Source organism: Xyrauchen texanus, chromosome 34 (assembly GCF_025860055.1).
Source record: "Xyrauchen texanus isolate HMW12.3.18 chromosome 34, RBS_HiC_50CHRs, whole genome shotgun sequence".
Taxonomy (NCBI): Eukaryota; Metazoa; Chordata; class Actinopteri; order Cypriniformes; family Catostomidae; genus Xyrauchen; species Xyrauchen texanus.
Window position 1 is genome coordinate 13,158,112 of NC_068309.1, and position 24,271 is coordinate 13,182,382.

The window sequence follows — 24,271 nt, forward strand, 5'->3', positions numbered from 1 at the left end:
AGACCGTATGAAGTAAAGGATGATGTAAGGAAAAGAGTGAGTATGAACGTATGGGGAGTGCTCTTTTGCTGCATGTCAAGCCGAGCCATCCATGTCGAACTGGCAGGAGCGCTAACAACAGAGAGCTTTCTACTTGCTTACCAGAGGTTTACTTCTGTCCGAGGTCATCCTCAGAAGATCTGGTCCGATCCAGGTACAAATTTTATTGGAGCAAAGCTTGTCCTGGAAGATATGTACACTTACCTGAGACAACAAAGCAAAGAGTCACTTGAGGAATATGCTGCTTAGAATGGGACTTGCTGGTCATGGAAAATCCTTCCAGCCAACTCACCTCACTGAAACGGCGCTGCCGAAGCTGCTGTCAAGATCACCAAAAGAGCTCTCCAAAGTCTTAGTAGAGGAGGAGGCCTTACTTTTGGTGAATTCCTGACGGTGCTCAAACTAGCTGCCAACCTCGCCAACGAAAGGCCTATCGATGCCAGAGTCCAGAGCCGGGAAGACCGCATCGAATACATCACTCCGAACACCCTGTTGCTTGGTCGAGCTACACAGAGTGGAGATTTCAAAGCATTCGACTACGCTACTTACCCCTTCAAAAGGCTGCAAGATATGCAAGTTCAAGTTAGCCACTTTTGGAAGTCCTGGAGCCAGCTTGCAGGTCCAAACCTGTTTATTCGCAGCAAGTGGCATACTGCCGAAAGGAACGTTGCCAAGGGAGACATAGTTTGGCTGTGCGATCAGAATGCACTAAGGGGGCAGTTCAAGCTAGCAAGAGTCATCAGTGTGAACGCAGATTCCAAAGGCATAGTCCGAGATGTCCATGTGAAAGTCTCTCCGAGCGGGCGTGTTCAGGTGAAGATTCCAAGTCTCCTTGCTAAATAGTCCGGGTCTAAGGAGAAGGATTTCCAGGGTACCATATTGCATCGGGACGTACGGCGCCTTGTAGTCCTCGTTCCAGCAGAGGATCAATTCGACGGGGACCAGATCGCATAAGAGGTGCGATCTTTCCGCTCGCAACACGCAAAGATCGAGTGGGAGGTGTTGTGGCGAGCTGCTGGGAGGTGCGTCTGCGTGTGGGTGTGGCGGCCTTGTTTCAACGTACGCGTGAGAGCGAGTGCGCAGCTCCGAAATTAGACTAATTAGCGGAGACGCCAGAAAGCTTTAGAAAATGGAAGCAGGGAGAGGGTTTTGTTCAGCTTTGCAACGCAGCTAAGAACAGTGGAAGAAGGAAGAATTCGCTAAAGAATCGCGGATAGAACTCATGGGAAAAGGAAAAGATCAAAAGGGCTACCGGTAAGCTCACATCTCTTTACTGGTCTCTGAGGACTGCAAATGGGATCTCAGTAGCCTGTATGGGCACGCAAAATGTGTGGTCTGTTTGCATTGTTAATGGCACTATTGATAGGTTGAGGCTGAACATTTCTGTACATTGAGTAAACTTAGAATAACAGGTTAATTTGAGAAGAAATGGGTCTAAAAGTAGAGCTGGCTTTCAGGAAATGTAATTTCCTGAAATGAAAGGAAATGCTTGAAGTATTTTGCTGTGCTTTATTGTATTTTTGATTGGAAATATTGAACTTTATTTAATTTGTTATTTTGCATGTTTAAAGGTTTTTCACCTTCCTTGTTTACTGGTCAAATAAATTGAAGAACGAGTGAAATACTGAGTCTGGTCGATTCCTTCTCTTGTCAAGTGTGGGAAGCCATGATGTTTTAGATACACTTGACACACATCATTAGCTTAGCATGCTAACATGCTATTGGAATCAACTTTTGATGTTAGAGGCCATTCAGACAGAACACGTGTTTGTGTTAAAAAAGCTAGACGCATCGAAGAGAAAGGAACACAATGCAGGTGTCTCAATGTATTTTTAACAGTTGAAATTCTATCAACTAGACGCTGTATCTAAAAAGTTCTGCATGAGACTTGGCGCAACGGTCATAGACATCCATCTAGGTGCATGTTTATAAGAAAATCAATAGAAAAACAGCACAGATCGACGCAAATATGCTTTTGACATAAGCAATGTTTTGATAGTGCCACAGTGTTAAAACTATTTAGGGAAATCAACCTAATGGCACAAATGGCCTTCTTATAGGATACTCTGGATTGTAAAAGTATTACACTCTATATATATATATATATATATATATATACACACACACATTACATTTAACAAGGTGGCTGCTTGTGAACTACTGTCCCGTGTAGTCTAACTTTTTATTTTTTCCTTTCAAAAGTTGCTTCTTTATAAAATAGAGATTAAAACTTACATTTGATACCATGCTTTTCAGCTTTCAAAAGACTGCATACTTCAGAACTCCCCACCCCCAACTCTAGACAACCTTTCTCTGTGTCTCTTATCCTTAGAGTTTAACAAAAACAGGCTCTCCTTCAGCAGTTAATTGGAATAGGATGGACATTGTGTGCTCCTCAGGAAACAAAGACTGAAGGACAGATAGATTGACTACCACTTTAAGTTTGTCAATCTGAGTCATTTTAGAAATTTCCTCACAATGAAATGATTAGAGCAGAGAGGGGAGTGTTTTCCATGCATTGGTTTACCTGAAGAACAGAAGGATTGAGGGAATTTTCAAATTTTTCTACAGAAGAAGGGCAATGGGATATATATACTTAATATTTCCAGGGCTATCGTTATCCTGATATTTTTCGTATATTGTTTTCTAAAGAAGAAAGGCAATAGGATATATACTTAATATTTCCAAGTCTATCGGTATCGTGATATTGTTATAAGTTCATTCATCAAAAGTTTTACAGTGTGTCTTTGCAGGAAGTAATGTACTTTCAGGCTTATATCAGTCATTTAAAGCAGGGTTTCAAACATACATTTACATTTATGCATTTGGCAGACTTACAAGCGACTTACAGTGCACTTATTACAGGGACAATCCCCCCGGAGCAATCTGGAGTTAAGTGCCTTGCTCAAGGACACAATGGTGGTGGCTGTGGGGATCGAACCAGTGACCTTCTGATTACCAGTTAAGCACTTTAGACCACTACACCACCACCACTGTGTAAACGTGCACAGGGATAAAATAATCTACTGTTTTATCAGGTAAGAGTTTTTTATCAGGTAAGAGTTTTTTTTTTTTAGAAAAGCACTATTATAATAAAATTGTGCATTTGTGCCACTGTTCCCAGTTTTGCATTTAAATATGACCTCAGTTCCAACCAGGAGCAAGCATTCTAATGATATTCAAAGATTTTAAACTGTTTTTATGAAGATTATGCTTTGTTTCTTCCTGTTGTTTGATAAGTTTGAATGCAGTTCTATGATCTGTGGTGCATGACATGAACATTCATCTAAATCTGAATACTGGAGGAAGTAAGGATGTTTTTCTTCTTTTTTTTAGCAGTAGAATTGGTTCAGTGTAAATTTTCATGCAAAATCTTTTGCTAATGCTACAGGGTGATACTTTTTTTACTCAGGATGTACTATACTGTAAATAGTATGACTACATTTAAAAGGAGGGATGCACAGGGGTTTGGGTGTAAGACTATTTTGTTTTTTTATTTAAAACTGGAGACAAGAAAAGTGAGTATCTTTTGTCCTCAATAGTCAAATTTATGCTCATCTTTCATTTGAATGCTGATCCAATTTAAAGGGGTTTATCATATCATATCAAATCATATCATATCATATCATATCATATGTTTCATACATTAAATATTACCCCTGAGGCTACCTTATTATGTTAGCCAAGGTTTGTTTGTGATTTTTGTGAATAACATTATATATCCTGTTATATAATGTATAACCATTACCCAATAGAGAAAATGTTGCTTTCTTTTAGTATGACCCCTGTAATAATTCAGAAATGGACATGCCATACTGTATTTAGCTCAAAGACTACTCAAGTATCTTGTTGAGTTACCATGGACCCATGGAAATTTCACAGTACCTGAGTGAATTTAAATTTAGATTTTCTTTAATTAGACTGCCAGCCTGGGGCACATTGCCTATTACAAGGCACAGAGTGATTTATCAAAGGTTTATGTTACCTGGGGATGGGGCCATAATTATAGTACATCCAAAAACAGTGCTGAGAACTTATTCTAGAGAGAGGAGTGAATGAGGAAAGGAACAGAAAGAAAACAAAGCCAAAGAACTGCCTTTGATTGACCAAAGCTTTCAGACTAACCCAGAGGTCAAGCCTTGAGCGTGTGTGTGTGTGTGTGTGTGTGTTTGGGGAGTAAAGTGGAGAAAAAACAAGAACTCAAAACAACATGTTGGCTATTCTGACCTCCACAGACACAACTATAGTGGTGAAATATCAAAGAATCCATTTCAAATCCCTCATTAGACTGCAGTCCTTGCACTGCTCCTTCCTCAAAGAAACACTAAGAACTTGATTGTTCACCAGCAAGTCTGAATGTTTTTCTGGACACAAGAAATGATACAGTGTAAAGTATTGATACATATGGTGCTAAACTATGATAAGAATGCTTATTTCAAAGTAGCAATGTTTTGAAGCTCCAGACATTTGTCATTTGTCACTGTACAGGAGATTACTGCTTTTATGCCAAAGAAGAAAAAGAAAACAGACAAGGTTACACAGTTTCAGTGTGTATTATCTGACATCTTTGAGGATCGTATCGAATTGAAGGCAATTTATTTTTATTTGATATTAGGGTCATTAACAAATAAGGTTGTTCGAGGTGATTAAAAAACATTTTTGGGATGGAAATATTGAATTATTATGATTATTTTTTATTATTGTTTTTATTTTTTACTTTAAGACCAAGGTAAATATCTAAATGTATATATGTAATATAAAAATTTTACATCAAAATATTAAAATGACTTTGAAATGCTCATCAAAGATGATTGCATTTTTGAAAGTTCTTTTTAAATGTTTTAAAAGTCGGACAAAAAATAAGCATAATATCATTGACCTATAAATATGTAAAATAGATGGCCTTTGCAGCAAGGTAGAGACTATCAAAATGTCTTTAAGGCAAATCATTTCACTCTGTAGCCGTCTTGGTATAACACCACTAGGTAGTGAAAGGAGAAAATATCGAAATCTCCAAAACGGTCAAGATTACATTTCAATAACATCTTTCAAATGAGCAAAATCTGACAATGCTGTCATAAAAATTCTTCAGCTCAAATCCTCCTAAAAACATCTAGGTTACGTATGTAACCTCCGTTCCCCGATGGAGGGAACGAGACGTTGTGTCAGAGAAGCGACACTAGGGGTCTCTCTTGAGCGCCGATATCCACCTCTGATCTATGAAAAAAGGCCAATGAGAATTGGCAACCAGTATTTGCATGTCCCTACCCGACATACGGGTATTTAAGCGGCGCAAATACGGGAGTTCATTCAGGATTTTTCTGAGGAGCCGGAAATGGTCCGGCCACAACAGGGGCTCGGCTCAGCGACGCGGCAGGGGAGACATCGGGGAACGGAGGTTACATACGTAACCTAGACGTTCTCTTCTGTCGCCTCTCCACGCTGTGTCAGAGAAGCGACACTAGGGGTCCACTTAAAAGAGCCATGCGCTGAGCCGCGTACGTGATCTGCTGATACAGGAGCGAGCAGGTATTCCTACGTGCAGAACGACCAACTGTATCAGGCTGCACGCACTCTTCCCCAATGCCCCATTTAAGCCATCAGGATTCCTTATCGCTACCCTGGAGGGGGAACAAGGTGATGGCCGCCAACATGGGAACGGGCCAGCCTGGCTGGGCCTCTTTCTCTCTATGTTTCTCGCGATAGAGCAACCACGGCCGGGGCCCTTACACGCATTGAAGGAAGGGGGTCTTAGCCCTTAGTAGGGCGGAGAAGACCCTGCGGAGGCCACACCTACCCGGGAGGGGAGGCAAATTTTGAGGACTGTCTGTCCTGAATAGGACATGCTTGCCACGAATCAACGGAAGAAATTTCTTCAGGGCAAGAAAAACGGCCAGCAGCTCTAGGCAGTTGATGTGCCAGCGCAGCGGGCCTTGGTTCCACCGGCCTGTGGCTGCGCGCCCGTTGCACACGGCGCCCCAACCCAACTTGGAGGCGTCGGTTGTAACCAGAACGTGACGGGACACCTGCTGCAAGGGTACTCCTGCCCGTAGAAAGCAGAGGTCTGTCCAGGGTTTGAAGGTTTGGAGGCAGGCAGTGGTAACTTCCATGCCGTGCGTGCCGTGGCGCCATGCTCGTCTCGGGACTCGAGTCTGGAGCCAATGCTGAAGTGGTCTCATATGCATCAACCCCAGTGGCGCAGCCGCCGTGGAGGATGCCATATGCCCCAGGAGCCGTTGGAAACGTTTCAGAGGGACCACGGTGCCTGGTTCGAAAGAAGCGAGGCATTCCAGCACTGACTGAGCACGCCGTTGGAGAGACGCGCTGTCATTGAGACTGAGTCTAACTCCAAACCGAGAAAAGAGATGCTCTGGACCGGTGTGAGCTTGCTCTTTTCCCAGTTGACCTGAAACCCTAAACGCCGAGGTGCTCGAGCACCTGGTCTCTGTGTGCGCAGTAGTAATTCCTGCGCAGGAGGCCAGAATGAGCCAATCGTCGAGGTAATTGAGTATGCGTGATGCCCGCCCTCGTGAACGGGCAAGAGCCGCTTCTGCGACCTTCATAAAGACGCCGAGGGACAGAGACAGGCCGAAGGGGAGGACCTTGTACTGATACGCCTGGCCGTCGAACGCCAACCGTAGAAAGGGTCGATGTCGAGGGCGTAATTGAGACGTGGAAGTACGCTGCCCTTCAGGTCTACCGCTGCTAACCAATCTAGATGCCGGACGCCAGACAGAATTTGTTTCTGGGTAAGCATTTTGAACGGGAGTTTGGACAAGGTCCGATTGAAAACTCGCAGGTCCAAGATCGGTCGTGATGCCGCCTTTCTTGGGTACAACGAAGTAAGGGCTGTAGAAACCCATCTTCGCTTCGGTCGGAGGGACAGGCTCTATCGCGCCCTGATTAGAAGGGAGGCGATTTCTCACGCAGGGAGTGGGCATGTTCGCCGCACTGCGGAGGAACGAACGCCCACGAAGGGGGCGGAGACCTGGCAAACTGAATTGCGTGAATCGAAGTCGGATGGTCCGTGCAGCCACCGTGGACGAGCTGGGCAGTGAAAGCCATGCCTCTAAGCTCCGTGGTAGGGGCACCAAGGGGACGAGTATTTTGGACAGGTTGGGGCAGAGCAGAAGGTCTTCTGGCCGCGGGAGGACGCCCTTGGTGAGCAGGTGGGGCCTGGGACGTGGCGGCAAGCTTGCGGCGTGGCATGATGTGCGAAATGGCCTCCGTCTGCTTCTTCACCAGGGAGAACTGCTGGGCAAAGTCCTCAAGGGTGTCGCCGAAGAGGCCGAAGTGGGAGACAGGGGCGTTGAGGAAGCGAGTCTTGTCGGCATCACGCATCTCAACCAAGTCCAGCCATTGCTGACGTTCCTGGACCACCAGGGTGGCTATCGCCTGCCCAAGAGCCTGCGCTGTGACCTTCGCCGCTCTCAGGGCGAGGTCGGTCGCTGAGCGCAGTTCCTGCAGCGTGTCGGGATCAGGGCCACCCCATGCATGCTGGGCGGCGCCTTGGCTTGGTGGACCTGCAGGAGAGCCATGGCATGCAGGGCGGAAGCGGCGCAGTCCGGTAGCGCTGTAGGCCTTCGCGGTGAGCTGAGGATGTTGCTCTACAGGACCGGGAAGGGAGTACAGGGCGGCCCCGCCAGGTGGTAGTGCTTCCGGACATAAGTGGAGTGCAACAGCTCTATCCACCTGGGGATCTCCGTGTACCGCGGCGCGCCCGCCGCCGAGGGTGGCGAGGGCGGATGAGCAGGTGGCGGTGCGACGAGTGGAGAGGGGTGCTCTCCACGAAGACGCCAGCTCATCATGCACCTCCGGAAGAAAGGAACCGGGGCGAGGCTGTGAGCGGCGCTCCACGCCCAAGAACCAATCGCCCAGCCGTGATGGCTGTGGGGAGGATGGAGGGTTCCAATCCAGGCCCACGCTGTTGGCTGCCCGGAAAGCATATCGACATCTGCGCTGCCGGCCTCCTCCTGGGCGTGCAAGCCCGGCGGCAGCCCAGAGGAGCCCTCAGTGTCAGAGCCCACGCCCGATGTCGCGCGCTAACTCATCTGCTTCCATCGCAAGAGGGTAGGCAGACTGGCTGTGAGGCGAGTCGCCGCCACCTCGAGCGGGACGGAGTCAACGAGCGTGCCGGGCGCGGTGGTCCGAGGGGCGCATCCGCGAGCTGCACCCGCTGCCATCCTCGGATCACCTCCATCGCCAGCCGCATCGCCCTCAATCCCGTGGGAAGAAGGAGCGACGCTGGGCGGTTGGAGTGGCTTGCTTACGGTTGTAAGCAAGCCGCGATCGCAACGTTGTCATGGTCATGTTCTCGCAATGAGAACATGAACCATCCACAAACGCAGCCTCGGTGTGATCGCTGCCCAGACACACGAGACAACGCCTGTGGCCGCCGGAAGCGGAGAGTACTCTACCGCGATCCAGAAACAACACAGGGGTGGAAAGGCATCTTTAAAAAGACGCGCCCTAAAAGGACGCTCAACGCCGCTGTGTTTTTGCTCTTTTAGAGGAAATTACTCTTTAAATAAAATCACTTTTATGAATGAAAGACTCGCGGAGAGATCTTTCTTATCTGCAACTGTCGACGCGCTCAGGGCTGGAAGTGCACAGCCGTGCAAATAGGAGAAAGCCGCTGTTGTGCGCCGTGAGAATCCAACAGCATGCAGCAGAGGATAGCAGGAACTCGGTGTGTAATACGCAGCAGTCTGCAAACACGCACCATCGGCTCGAAGAAATTTTCTGAATGAACTCCCGTGATTTGTGCCGCTTAAATACCCGTGATGTCCGGGGCGGACATGCAAATACTGGTTGCCAACTCTCATTGGCCTTTTTTCATAGATCAGAGGTGGATATCGGCGCTCAAGAGAGACGCTTCTCTGACACAACGTGGAGAGAGCGACAGAAGGGGAACTTTTAGCTTTCAGGCTGGACCAGGTTAATATGCATTTTAAAGAAAACAAACTCTTATTAAAAAGGCGATTGGCTTTTTTGATTGAAAGGCGGGGCTCCATTAACCCTGTTTAAATCCATTCTGCTGATTTGACTCAAAATACAATAAGTCTTGAAAATTAAAAAAAAAAAAGTCAGATTCTGGATTGGCTTGCTATACCTATTCTATGTGTGTATCTTGTGACCCATGCAGTCATCATGTCATGTGGTATAAAGATATTGTATTCATGTTAGATGTTTTATTTTCTTGGGCTAAAATTGATCATCTCAGGATTTTCCTGCATGCTTTTTTCACCTCTTCTGGTGAGCTTGCAGCCCTCCGGCAGCATTCACTTTTTCTCACGCTTTCACTCTCCTTTGGCTCTTTACGGATTTTCTCCACGTCTGTGGGCAGAAATTGGCATTTATCTCGACGGGGTGCATGCATTAAGGAGAGCTAAACAGATTTGACATGCCTGTGTCACTGACTTTCAAACCGCTTTCTGGGGTCGCACTGCATGTGTAAAGTGATTTTTCTTTCTCTTACAAGACCAAACATATTTTTGCAGATATATAAGCTCGTCTTAGATGGGCTCACTGAAGACATTAGCAAATGTGTTCCCCATGCAGATTACTGTAGCAGCATGTGAACTGGTGAAAATCAGTAAAATAGCTTGTCAAGAATCAGAGATAGTGAGAGAGATAGAGAGAGAGAGAGAGAGAGAGAGAGAGACAGAGAGAGAGAGTTGGAAAGTTAAAAGAAAAGAACAAGTGTAACGGCTTTATACCACATGAAGGACTCTGTGGTTTTCAACTGGTTTTACTTCAGGACTCAGATTTTACATTGGACATCAAGTGATGTTTTGTAACAGAATTGTTTAATCGTACAAAAGTAAAACAAAAATGTCCTTAAAATAAAGCATTGAAATTTAGCTGTATAAAACAATATGCAAAATTATTGAAGTGATAGTTCACCAAAAAATGAAATTCTGTTATTTACTCACCATAATGTGGTTCCAAACCCACATGAATTTTTTTCTTCTGTGGAACATTCTGGAAGATGTTAGACAGAAGGTTAAAAGCCTCAGTCACCTTTCACTTTCATTGTATGGAGAGAAAAAAATGTGAATTGTGACTGAGGCTAACATTCTACCTAACGTGTTTTCATTGTGAATTATAACAAAACTTTCTTTTTTTGGTGAACTATCCCTTTAACATGGCATTTTGACAATTGTGTAAATGAAATTTTTATGATTTCATGGTCTAAGCTGATAATAATTCACCACACAAAACATTGTGGTCGGGGCAATCCTTGTTCATCCTCATTGCAAGTGAAGCCGTATTTAACATGGTCTGGATATCTCCTTTTAACTTGCATAGTTATGGTTTGTTTCTTTTGAGGATGTTGGCATGAGGCAACTCATCTATTTTGGCATTTGCATTTAGCATAGTTTGTTCCCTGCTCTTCACCACCTTATCAGAATAGACCGTTTGAAACTACTGATATAAATAAAAAAAAAACATAATAACACTAGACAAGTCATAATAAAGTTAATTCCTGCTCTTGATGTTCACTTCTCACTATCTAATTTTTTAGAGGACATCTAATAGACTATATAAATCTTCAGTCCTATTCACTATGACGAGGCACCTCTGTAGACACTGCCTATTAAAATACCAGGACCAGGACCCCACGGGGCACCAATTGGGATCTCGCCTAGGGTGCCTAAATAGACCACATTGTCAGAAATGGCCCTGAAAAGGACAATGTTGACTCTTGTCTCTTGTCCCGAGAGAAGGGCTGCGATATATAAAGCATAATCATGGCTGTTGCATGGAGCCTGTTAAACTAACCCCATCAGACAAGGTCAGACACACAAAACACACATGTGCACTTTTTTAAAGGGCTCAGGTCTTAGCAGGCCACAATGGGACAAGTTACAGAATATTTTAGAGTTTAGGTCCATTTTGTTGATGATTTTTCTCAGTGAGCACTAGAGTAGCATGCAGTGTTTGTGTGAATGTGAGTGTTTGGGAAAAGCTTGTCGCTGTAAAGTGCTGTAGTGAGGCAGTATGTTCGAGTCGGTCATCCTAGCTGTAGTTTAATCTCAGATTGGAATCCCATTTTGGCCCTCTTCATCACAATAATATTATATATTTATTGACTTGTCTGTCCTTTTCTTTAAAAAAAGCACATTTACACACACACACACACACACACACACACATGTTGTGTTTCCATGTTTTATGGGGACTTTCCATAGACATAATGGTTTTTATACTGTACAAACTTTATATTCTATCCCCTAAACCTAACCCTACCCCTAAACCTAACCCTCACAGAAAACTTTCTGCATTTTTACATTTTCAAAAAACATAATTTAGTATGATTTATAAGCTGTTTTCCTCATGGGGACTGACAAAATGTCCCCACAAGGTCAAACATTTCGGGTTTTACTATCCTTATGGGGACATTTGGTCCCCACAAAGTGATAAATACACGCTCACACACACACACACACACACACACACACACAAAATAATTATATTGGGAAAAGATTACCAGCCGGTTTAGAAGACAGGCTCAACTGCATCCTTATAATTAAATGTCAACTTTATATTTCAGGACAAAATAATCATGTGTAAAGTGTGACCACATCAAAAACAATTCTAAACATGCTGTATTTTCACTGGGAAAATAATCCTCCAAGATTAGAAAATTTGTTGGGGACATTTGCAATAAAACTTTTAAGAATTACATATTGGAGATACTGATTATCAAAAAAAAAGTTAATGGGCAATTTATGTAAAGGTTTTTAATAAACAAAGATCACAAATGGGATACACTTTAAGGTGTCCATGTGACACACATTATATTACTATGGCTTTTTGCTATCAGGGTTATAACCACCATAGAGCCCCACTGCCAATATTTAGGATAGTGGTCGATCAATATGGGTTTTGTGATTACAAGCAGCTTTACAGAGAATTCCTGTTATTAATAATAATTAATAATATTACGTACACATAATTAATTAACTAGCCTACACCGTAGAATGAACAATCTAATGTAAAGTGTCACCCTAAATATTATAGCTTATAAATATCTAATGTAAAAGTTCTACATTTTTTAACAAATCTAGTTGGCTGGTCTAAGCTGGTTTCAAATGGTTACCCAGCCTGGCCTATAGCTGGTCTAGCTGATCTCCCAGCCTAAACAGCTGAAAAGTGCCAAAAACCAGACAACTGACCTGGCTGGGTGACCAGCAGACCAGCAAACCAGCTAAGGCTGATTTTAGCATTTTTTTTTCAACAGGGTACTGTCAAGATCACGCTCCAGGTGATTGAAGTAAAAAGGGGGGTATATTTATGGGTATATTTATTTAACAAACAAAAGTGCTACAGAACAAGAAAACTGAAACAAAACCTCCACAAGTGGAGAAACACAGTCCAGGACAACTAACACATAGACGGGTTGGGCTGGAGCAAATCAGATGCAAACAGGAGACACTACAGGACGAGGAATCAAGATGAATTGGCACAGGACAGCCCAAACGAGGAGACTAAAAGGGAGATAAATCAACAGGTTAACAAGTAGGGCAGGTGAAACAAATGAACAGATAATGGGCAGAAAAGGAGGGGGGGGGGTGACAGAGAGACACGTGGCAAACTGAAACAAAACAAAGGAACACGCTTTCACAAAACACAAACACACAAATGACATGAGTGCATATCGCCAGGACTATAAGGCAACATGCGCTCATGTCAAATGACAGACGAGGCAAGAGAATGCATGGCATCGCTAAAAAAGCAATGCCAAGAACTCTCACACTAGATAAATCCTGAGCATACGCCATGAAGCAAATATCACATAATGCACACAACAGGCAACAAAACGATACGAGACAGTTATGCAAGAGTTCAGCCACAAATAAACAGACATCTAAGACAAAAGCGGCCGAATCCCCATCACAACATGAAAACGGATCGCAACCTGGAGGGGCAGCGCAAAGCAAGTGCAACTCGAGAGACAGACATAAACAATTGACATGAGTGCAAGCCACCAAGAAAACATAAGAGCAATGCACTCACGGACATATACAACAAGACAAGAGAACGCATGACAATAATGTAAGCCATGCATTCTCACACAATACACAATCTAGACAAGACACAATACATGTGTCAGAGTTCGGCCACAAAGACAATAAAAAAACAGAAGTGGCTGATCTCTGACAGGGTACTGTACCCTACCATCAGTGTTGGGTAATTAACTTAAAAATTGTAATCCACTACAAATGACAAATTATTTATCTAAAATTGTAATCACATTACTTATTACTTTAATTTTATGTTACTTTCTAAAACACTTCTCCACTCAACAAATTCAAAATAATGTCTATATTTATCTTTTGTTAATTGTTACACACAAGCCATAAACTAAGCACCTCACATTTTTCTTTTACAATTGCTGCTTTTCCACTATTGGGCCAGTGTGAGCCAGTTAAGAGCTATCAACTGGTCAGCTGGGGCCAATAGCCTTGCACCTCGAGGCACGGGAGCAAAATCGATCTGTCTTCCCACCAGTGGGCCAATAGACCCACAGCATTACCATAAAACGTGCCCTTAATACATTTCCCATGGTGCCAACACCCATTTCAAGTCAAGTCAAGTCAAGTGGTTTTTATTGTCGTTTCAACCATATACAGTTAGTACAGTACACAACAAAACGAGACAACGTTCCTCCAGGACCATGGTTCTACATAAAAACAACAAAGGACCAACATAGGACCACATGAAACTACACAACGAAATAAAATACCTATATAAACTACCTATATATACCTATATAAAGTGCACGTGCAAACATGTGCAAAAAGTACAGGACAGTACAACAAATTACTGACAATGAACAGGACAATAGACAGTGCAGCGCCGACCAGTACTCAGTAGTGCAGAAAGATGACAGTTTCTAAAAATGTAAGCATAACATACTATGAGATAATGTTCTATGCACATAGCAGTTATTGAGGTAGCAGACAGTTATAAAGTGACAGTAATTAAAGTGCAACTCAGGACACGTGTGTGTCAAACCAGTCTCTGAGTATTGAGGAGTCTGATGGCTTGGGGGAAGAAGCTGTTACACAGTCTGGCCGTGAGGGCCCGAATGCTTCGGTACCTCTTGCAAGACGGGAGGAGGGTAAAGAGTTTGTGTGAGGGGTGTGTGGGGTCGTCCACAATGCTGGTTGCTTTGCGGATACAGTGTTTTTTGTAAATGTCTTTGATGGAGGGAAGAGAGACCCCAATGATCTTCTCAGCTGTCCTCACTATCCTCTGCAGGGCTTTGCGGTCCGAAACGGTGCAAGTCCCAAACCAGGCAGTGATGCAGCTGCTCAGGATGCTCTCAAAAGTCCCTCTATAGAATGTAGTGAGGATGGGGGTTGGGAGATGTGCTTTCCTCAGCCTTCGAAGAAAGTAGAGATGCTGCTGGGCTTTCTTGGTGATAGAGCTGGTGTTGAGGGACCAGGTGAGGTTCTCCGCCAAGTGAACACCAAGGAATTTGGTGCTTTTGACGATCTCCACAGAGGAGCCGTCGATGTTCAGCGGAGTGTGTTCACCTTGTGCTCTCCTAAAGTCAACAACCATCTCTTTTGTTTTGTCGACATTCAGGGACAGGTTGTTGGCTCTACACCAGTTCATCAGCCGCTGCACCTCCTCTCTGTATGCTGACTCCTTGTTCTTGCTGATGAGACCCACCACGGTCGTGTCATCGGAGAACTTGATGATGTGATTCGAGCTGTGCATTGCTGCTGTGCATTGTGCATTTCACAAGCAAGAAGTAAGCTCTAGCTGAGGTATCATGTTAACTAGAATATTGAGTTTATATAGTTTGTAAACATTTGCTAGCTAGCAATATAAGCTAGCTTTGACAACTCACCGACTGTAACTTCTATTGTGTCCCGAGTGCTCTCTCCAATAAAAGCAGGACAATGTCCCAGTACACCATCTATGATCTCGAACTATGGAAAGTTTTTCTTTGGACACAGCTTTGTCCATTGTGCATTTTAACTGATTTATACTGTACCTGCCATTTTTTTTTATTTTTGCTGAAACTGCACATTTGTGCCCTGGATACACATCCTTGCAAGTTCGGCAAAACTCCACCTTTGACATTGACCCAGCCTCAATGGGCCCAAGGGTAATCCGTAATCGGTGGGCCAAAGGCCATTGGTAATTAGCCCTGAGTAAGCCCTGAGGTAGCACAATGAAGCCCCTGAAGTGACAGTGGGAACGGCAGGGTTAGGGAGTAACAGAATACATGTAATTGGATTACGTATTTAGTAGTAGTATAAAAACATTCCACTTCAGTTAGAATTTAAATAATTGGTATTTAGAATACAGTTACATTCAAAGACTATTTTGATTACTGAAGAGATTACTTTGCATTTCATGCATTTCATGCATTTGTTTCATTTAATATTTAGTCCTTTCAGATGGAAAACATTTAAACATATAAATGATTTGATCCAAAGTGCATTTGAACAGCGGTGAAACACTTTCTTTTGATGTGTTATTTCTTTTTGTATTGTTTTCCTGTAAAAATATAACAAAATCCTTAAAACAAGGATCAATTTGATATATATTGCTTTAGAAACAACACTGCATAAGGTATTTAGGTTTTTCAGAGAATTTATTTTTAACATGCGTGTTTTGTCTTACTGTCCTGGCAACGTTTTTATAGTCAAAACAAGTGACAAAAACTACCAGTGCTAAAGAAGTAATCCAAAATATTTAGAATGGGTTACTGGCCTTGAGTAATCTAACGGAATATGTTACAAATGACATTTTACAGCATTTATTCTGTAATCTGTAGTGGAATACACTTCAAAAGTAACCCTTCCAACACTGGGGAATGGAACTGGCCATGACACATACTACTAAGCCTTCGTAGTGGAAACGCGGCTAGTGACTCATTATGGGGGACATAATTTGTGTATTCTACATAATATATTAGAAATAAGCATAACCCTATAATGTCAAGATCCTGCCTTATATGGTTTCTTGTTTATTCTTTATTGGCATGATCCTGGCATTTATGTTCTGTTGTTTCCTCTCTGTCATTATGTCTGTTGTGTTGCCTCTCTTTGTGTTTATTTACCACTTTATTTCTGTCTTGTTCCCTGGCCCCACCCCCTCTTTTCACAGATTTTCTGTTAATTTGTTCTTCCTTGTTCCACCTGCTCTTCATGTTTGCCCTCTTTTTATTCCCTTAATTTTCTCTGTCCAGTGTTGGACCATTCCTCTTGTGGCCTTGATTCCTCATGTGTTCCTGGCTTCCTACAGTTTTCCCCTTGGTCAGTCGTGTTTTTCGTCAGTCTGGTTGGTTTATGTTTATCTATTCATTCACCCTCCAGTTTTCTGTTACTGTTTTCCCTTTCATGAGTTGTGACATTTTAAATTTGAAAATGAGTCTTTTGCATTTTTAGTTTGTTTACACTTTAAAGCCTTTTAGTTTGAATTTAGTCTGTGTTTGGGTACCCCTTGTTCAAACCTGACATATAATGCATAATGTACTTAAAAGTAATTAATTGAAATTCAGTAACTGTAATCTGATTACAATAATTTAAAATGTAATTCATTACACAACTTTTTTGACTAGTAATTAGGTAGATTGTTACTAATTACTTGATTTCACCCAACTGTAAAAAAGTGGTAACTTGCAATTGTTACCTTAAGGTGCTATTTCTACCTGATCTAACCCTTAAAATGTGATTTGTTGGTGTTTCCTAATGTATTTAGGCAAACTCGGTGATGTATATTTTTCAGTTGAAATTAAACCATTTGTGCTAGATGTTACCACATGCAGCATTTTTTTAGTAAATTTTTTTTCCAGCGCACATTTCTGTTTACACATGAGAGAATGAAGATACCACTGCCACTGCTCCAGTGTACATCATTGCTCTCATATCGGTGGCCTCCAGGAACCCGACACGACCTGTGATGAAATCAGTGTAACGCTACCAGCTGTTCAAATGTCGTCTCTAATGTCGGAGAAATCTGACATGTATGCTCATCATCTCCTCCTCACGCACATCTGGTCACTTAACAGCGCATTCGTGTGCCGTTGAGCAGCAGTCCGAACAGCGGGGTGAAGGACAGCCGCTGCGCTCCCTCCGCCCTCCGTCACCTTCGGCTATTGGCCAGCGCGCGCCGAGTCTCGCGGATGAGAGTGTGACGCCGCGCGCTCATTCACTTACTCGCTCTCCGAGCGGATGAGAGAGATGCAGCTGCTGTCTCCCGAGTGAGATTCACGTATAGTGCGCAGATCTTCGGGTTTGTCGCAAAGGAAGGGACCTGTTACTAAAGCCACCGGGACGCGACGGCACATGCATTCTCCAATTTAGTCGGGGACGCATGCGAGCAGCGCAACGATGATGGGACGCTTTGGAAAGGGAGGATACACTTGCTTTGGCATCCTAGCAGTTCTGGTTCTCTTGCTGCCCTATGCGATGGCTAGAGGTAAGAGAACCTATGTTTACCAAAGCCACGTACTATATACTTTCCCCCCACATTTATATGCAAGTTGAGTGGAGAGTTTGTGGATTCTAAAGTAGTGCCATATGAGGCGAATATGCTGGTTACTTGTATAAAATGACTGTATAATAGGTTTTGTCTATGCAGGACAACAATATCAGTATGAAAGCATGTATAAGAGATTCAAATGCGCATTTTGCCTATTGATTCCGACCCGCGTGTCCTATAGTTAAATGCGCTTCCAATCAGTTCATCTGATCACTGTGCCAAATGCTTGAGTAGAAGAACGCTGAACGCGCACACGGGAGTCTTTCTCAATGGCATAGAAAGCTCAGTGCCAACGCGCACAAATTATTTGCGCACATTTTATTTATTTAGTGTGTGAAGACGCGAAATAGTCTACCATCTGTAATATATACTGGATACCGTGTAGAAAATTATCTTTGCATGAATTATGTCTGTTATTATTGGTCTCAATGTGAGAATGTGTGTGTGTGTGTGTGTCCATGTGAGAATGTGCGTGCCATGAGATGCGCAGCGCAACAGGCGTGAAAGCGCCTTTCTTTAGGTTTTCCACACTTTTCGCTTGAAAAGCGGGTTACACTTTACATTACAGCGCAGATAGAGTGTTATAAATATTAGGCTACATATTACTATAATTAATTACATTATTAATAATAATGTAATAACAACAACAACAATGTGTACTTCACCTTGTTCATTAGTATTAGCGTTTACATATTATACCTACTAGCACACATACTGTAATGAAAAGTGTGTTAAATATAGTTTTATTGTATAGGGCACATATTGTAAAGTGGTACTTCATTTATTAAGACGTTACTTCTTCCAAGATGCTGAATGTTTTGCAGCTGGTTTCATTATATTTTTTTATATAAAAATGGGGAAAAAAATAGTAGTAGGCTAATCAATTTATATTCTGGTGTCACTGATGGTTTAGGTCGACAGGACACAGAGACTATGAGAATAATAACTATCATTAAGATGTTAAACCAAGATAGCTTAATTGGATGTTAATAAACAAGTGTCTAAATACAATTTTGTTAATTGGCAGTGCATTGTTGCCCCTGTGTAATAGGTCTATTCACAGTTGTCTTGTTTTGGTCCCCATATGTGGTGTCAGCGATTTAAAGCCAAGCACTTAAAAAAGAAACCTGAAGCTATGGAGTGGGCAATTTGAGGTTGATAGGGTTGTTATCAGTCAGGAGTGCAGTTATTACCTGAGGCACCCCTAAGGCCACTTTTGAAATCTGTTTTGTGTACAGGTTCATATGGACTGATCAAGAGATTGTCTTTAGTTGGTACTCTTGGTGTTTCTGTCATTTACCATCCCCTAATATGCTGATTAAAGTGGAATCCAGAAATGCTTCTATTTTTTAAAAAGCCTTTTCATTACTAATTATCAGCATCAGCATTACAATTTGATTGAAAAGTTGAACTGAAAAAAGAAATAGCATGGACTTCTTAGTATTTTGCATGCCCTCCTTCCGTTTAAAGACAGAATACACTTAAGCTGGCATGGACTTCACAAGTTTGTGCAAAAGCTGACAATCCATGTGATCCCAGCATGATTTGAGGATGTTCCAAAGAGTGTCTTGTGTGCTTCCTTGGAAACAAGAAATCTGACCTTTCAGTAGTTAACATGGTCTGTCATACACCCCTAGCAAGCTTAAAGAAGTGGGGTTTCAAAGTTTTAAATTCTAAATTCCAGCATATAATTTAATTATATGCATTATATTCATTAACTGTTAATAAACAATGTTCTTTATAACTGTATATGTTGAACAATTATCTGATTTCCATCACTGAGCAAGACCTGACCCTGATTCTTCCATTCCTTATAATAAACTATTTGGAAATCAGCCCTCAGGATTTGCTCTTTCTTCTTTCTTTAAACTATGGAAATCAGCTTGAACTGGCCTAACATTCATAATTAATGAGTTCTTCTCACCACCATTAAGAGGGTATTACATAAGACATATCTGTTCCTCTCCGCAAGAATGCTTTGTTGGTTCATTGAGATAATTCATTAATATGCAAATGAAACTGTCATTAAAATATTCAATCATCTGTCATGTTCACTTACACTGCCTAAAGCACTGACATCATCTATTGTTTTATTTCCCACGGTTGGAAATGTTCCACACCTGCAAAAAAAAAAAAAAAAAGTGCCGAAAGTACCTGTTATTGAAAACCATAAACAAACCCAAACTATTACAGCGTTTGCTGCATAGCCTCTGGTTAGAGTGCTAATGTCGTTTCCCTTTAATGTATTGTTGTTTTTTTACTTCATAAAGTTGATGTGCAACAGAACAGAGCTGCCCTGGGCAGCCATAGATGGAGATGTAACTGTGCCTGATTCAGTGATAGATACTCACATGGTAATGAGTTTGAGTAGCTTTTGAAGTCTCCAGAGAGGCTATCTGTCTGATGGCATGAGTTATGTATAAAGGCAGTGGCTTCCATCTGAAAATAAGCAATGTTTAATTCATCCTTCGGTATTGCTAGTCCGACTCTCCCATTATGCTTTTTGACATCCATGCACAATACAGAAATAAAGGAGAATGTCAGAAGAAATTCTTTTTTTGGTTTTAATGTAAAGGTCCACGTACACACGGCAGTTAAATATAGTCGTCATCCTTCTTTTTAGCACTTAATCCCATTCTGTACACAGACTACATTTACAAAGCAGCAGAATATGGTGTGCTAAATGCAGTTACATCTCTACAAAAGTTACAACTCCATTCTATATCCAAAGCAATTCCCTTATAAATCATACCCACATTTCGAGAGTGACTCCTGTAAAGCCATCCAAATTCCAACCTTGTCTCATAGAATTAACGTTACTATAATTAAATTTTGCGAACAGATTTTTTCATGCCACTTTCTACATTTTGCTGCAGTATTCTGGTGAAATTTACACTAGAGGCGCTACAACAACTCTGCATTTTATTCATTTTTAGACAAATCATTGGTACTACGGCTGTTTAGGACTTTATAAACACTTATGTTTCATTCTATTAATCACTCTCTACTATGTTATTATATCAATACACTTTTACTGTAATGCATCATTTGAAAACATAACATTTGAATTCTTGTATTACAGACCCACTAACATTTACACACATATTCCAATGTGATTAACTTCATTGTTTGAATGTTTGTATCATATAAAAATAAAAATATTGGGATGTTGAAAAGACAATTTGAGCAGGTTCATTATGACAATTGCTTCAGTCACTCTTTTGCTGGTAAACAGCAGCACGAATGCAGATCACACCATTTTGATCGTACACATCTGGGCCCAGCCTAGTGTCATCACACCAGTTAAACATACGTGCAAAAGGGTTAAGGTTAGGGAGGTATCTATCTAATATTCATCTTAAAAGCCTTTTCTGGTTACAATATAATTTAACTCAATTTTGGCGCCCCGATGGACATTCCACTGAGAAACTGATGTCAGATGAGATGGTGAACTTGTACATAATAAGATCCATCAACCCTGTTATCCATACACACAGAGAATGATAATTTAAGGGATTTAACACCAACATTTACTCACTGAGAACTTTATTAGGAACACTATGGCCCTAATAAAGTGCCAGATGTGGTCTTATGATCTTCTGCTGCTATAGCCCATCTGCCTCAAGGTACATTTTGTGAATTCTGAGATGCTAATTCTGCTCACTACAATTGTACAGAGTGGTTATCTGAGTTACCATAGCTTTTCTTTCAGCTTGAACCAGCCTGGCCATTCTTCGTTGACCTCTCTCATCAACAAGGCATTTCCGTCCACAGAACTGCTGCTCACTGGATGTTTTTTGTTTTTGGCACCCGTCTGGTCACAACGATCATGTCATGGTCGAAATCACTGAAATAAAATGTTTTCACCATTCTGATGGTTGATGTTATCATTAACTGAAGCTCCAGACACGTATCTGCATGATTTTATGCATTGCACTGCTGCCACACGATTGGCTGATTAGATAATCACTTGAGTGAGTAGGTGTACAGGTATTCTGAATAAAATTCTCAGTGAGTATAAATGCAGTCGTCCCCAAACCTTGCAGTGCCTATGTGGCTGATGTGTGGTTGATTGTGTGTGCATCAGTGACATAATTGAATATGACTTGTGCAATGTTATATTGATGTACATCATAAATATGTACATCAATAAAACACCAAGCTCATTCGATATCCTAGTGAAGCTTGTGTTTGCACTGATGTACTGAAGTGTCCATAAGCATCTTGAGCATGTTGATTCTGTCTTATTGTGAGAGGTTGTCATGAAGCTGGTTGGTGGAGATTATTTATAAAATAGAGACAGGGCTAGGTCTACTCATCCTCAGGGACCAGGAACACAGCAAGATCAGAAGATGCTTGTTAGGATGATGGAATCCTCTTGTCTTTTGTCATAACTGTAACATGGAAAGCCAACCCTTACTCTGTAGCTGACTCCAAGACATTCTGGTTGCTTGAAATGACAAGCATAAGGAGCTTTTTGGTTGGACACAAAGAACCGTGTGTGACTGTGCTGAACAGGTGTTTGTGGGTAGCAAGGTTTGCAAGGTTTGTCATTTTGAGTGAAATCCATGTTTATGTTGTTTGTAAGTAAAATCCACAGGTCTCATTTAAAAGGTCATATTTAATCTCTCAAAAAACTAACTTGGCACTCATCAATTTGATGAAGTCTTAGGATCTTAGGCTATATGATGTCAGGCAGAATGTAAGGGACTGACATACTCTGTCACCATTCAATTTCATTGTATTGGAATAAAAAACAAGAAGCAGTGAAAGTGAACGTTGACTGATGTTAACACACTGATAGAATTTTCCCTTTTGGAAATAACTGCCGGTATTCAGAGAGGATTCTTGTTAGGAACTATCGCTTTAAGTATTACACTTCCCATAAATCAATGTCAGATCACAGCATAAAACCCAACAAAGGTCACATTTAATCTCTCAAGAATTACCTTGGTAAATTTGTCAAAAAGAGGGTAAATTTGAGTAATTTGCCTGTATTTTTCTTAACCAAGAGGGTGGCATGGACTAGATGGGTAATTTCCATTTATTCTGGAGGAGGCAGAATTTTTTGACTTTGATGCATAATTTCTAATGAGTACTCGGGGGTGGCATTATATGCTATATTTTTGGTGATATCCATCCCATACTCTGAAAAGTGTGCTCATGGGCAGCCCTGCAGTTATTAGCAAAACTAGGGTTTCCTTATAGAGTCGTTTTACATACTGATTAGGGATTTGGAAAACTACATATTGTTTTTTTTTTTTTTGTTTTTTTTTCAAAATGAACTAATCTGTCTGAGGGAAGCTTTCTGTAATCAGTATGATTTTACAATATTCATTAGGGAGTGGTCACCTAGGATACGTAGTTCTAGCGGGAAGACTAGCAGCTGTACATCATCGCACCATTAGCTGGTTAATTCCCAGCCAATCACATGTAAGCCGTTGCTTTATAAGTCTGCTCACAATCTATCACATTGCTGTTTCAGTGTGCTAACACGACAACCTCCACCACCCCACCACCACCAGTTGAGTCCCGTCCTGCACGGGGGTAGGCTCCATGCCCCTGCCTCCTATATCCGGCAGGATGTGACATTATCATCAAATAAATGTAATCTTAAATCTCACTCAAGTCTGCAAGTCTTCCTGATAGAAGTGTATTTCTGTTCAAAAAACAGCTAGATGGAGTGCAACAAAATGGAACACAATGCTATGCATTTTTACAAGTTACATTTTAAATGCTATTTTTACTTTAACATAGCATCTTAAAAACACAGCATTCATGGCATAAGAAGTTGAATAGTATACAGCCAGACATAAAAAAACAGCCAAAAATGTCCATAGGCATGTATAGATCAACAGTTATAAAACAGAGCAGACTGAATCCAAGAACACACAGCCTTTCAATATGCTAATTGAAGATATTCATCAAGTATTCTGGCCAAATGTCTGTAACCTTTTATAACACAAAACATTCTAACACATAAAATTATATTCCCAACACAAAAACAGCTACTATTGAGTACTGTGGATTATGCATAATAACAGGAACATTACTCACAGCAGGCGATTTGAAAGAAATTCATTGTTGAAGGCAGTACATTTTTCACATTTGATGTGCTTTGATGTCTGAAGCAGAAGTGTTTTAAAGGGGAGAGGCAACCCTTGCATCCTAAATCACATACTGTCAGTGTATGTCTGTATTTGATGAAGGATGCTCTTCTCCGCAGGTAAAACATTAAGTTTTTTAGGTATGCATGCAAGTGGTATAAATAGATTACAGACATACAGTACTTCATCCAGGGACTCGGGTAATGACCCGTGACTTGAATATATGACTTAATAACAACAACTGCCAAAATAATCTACTCTGGCTTTGTTAAATAAGTATAAATCCAGCGTTTTGAATGTGTCGTTGTATCAGTTCCCATGATATAATGGGATCATAAAGTGTCCAGTTGATCCATACTTCAGAATCAAGATGGAAATAGTAGATCATCCTGGTATTTCTCACTTACTTTTTTATGAATAGTGAGGATTCTGATATACTACTCATTGGCATAATGTTTTTGCATACTATACAATAGGGAAGTATGGATATTCTCTGATGGGGTAGACTGTAAACATGCTAAAACACAGCACTACTATAACCTTCTTTGAGAAGTTGTGTCACTTAAATAATTTCCTTTAAAGCACCGGCGCAAAAAAATATTAAAGCCAAC

The 24,271-nt window shown here is 41.6% G+C and overlaps 1 protein-coding gene across 1 annotated transcript in view; it reads left to right on the forward strand.

Moving 5' to 3' along the window:
• The first annotated feature begins 17,354 nt into the window (after positions 1-17,354).
• LOC127628268 (netrin receptor UNC5D-like) overlaps positions 17,355-24,271 on the forward strand; it is a 336,353-nt gene continuing 329,436 nt past the window's right edge. The window contains exon 1 of the mRNA XM_052105061.1: positions 17,355-17,490. Within this exon, the coding sequence (XP_051961021.1) occupies positions 17,403-17,490 (88 nt within the window). The 5' untranslated portion in view covers positions 17,355-17,402. The remainder of the gene's footprint in view (positions 17,491-24,271) is intronic.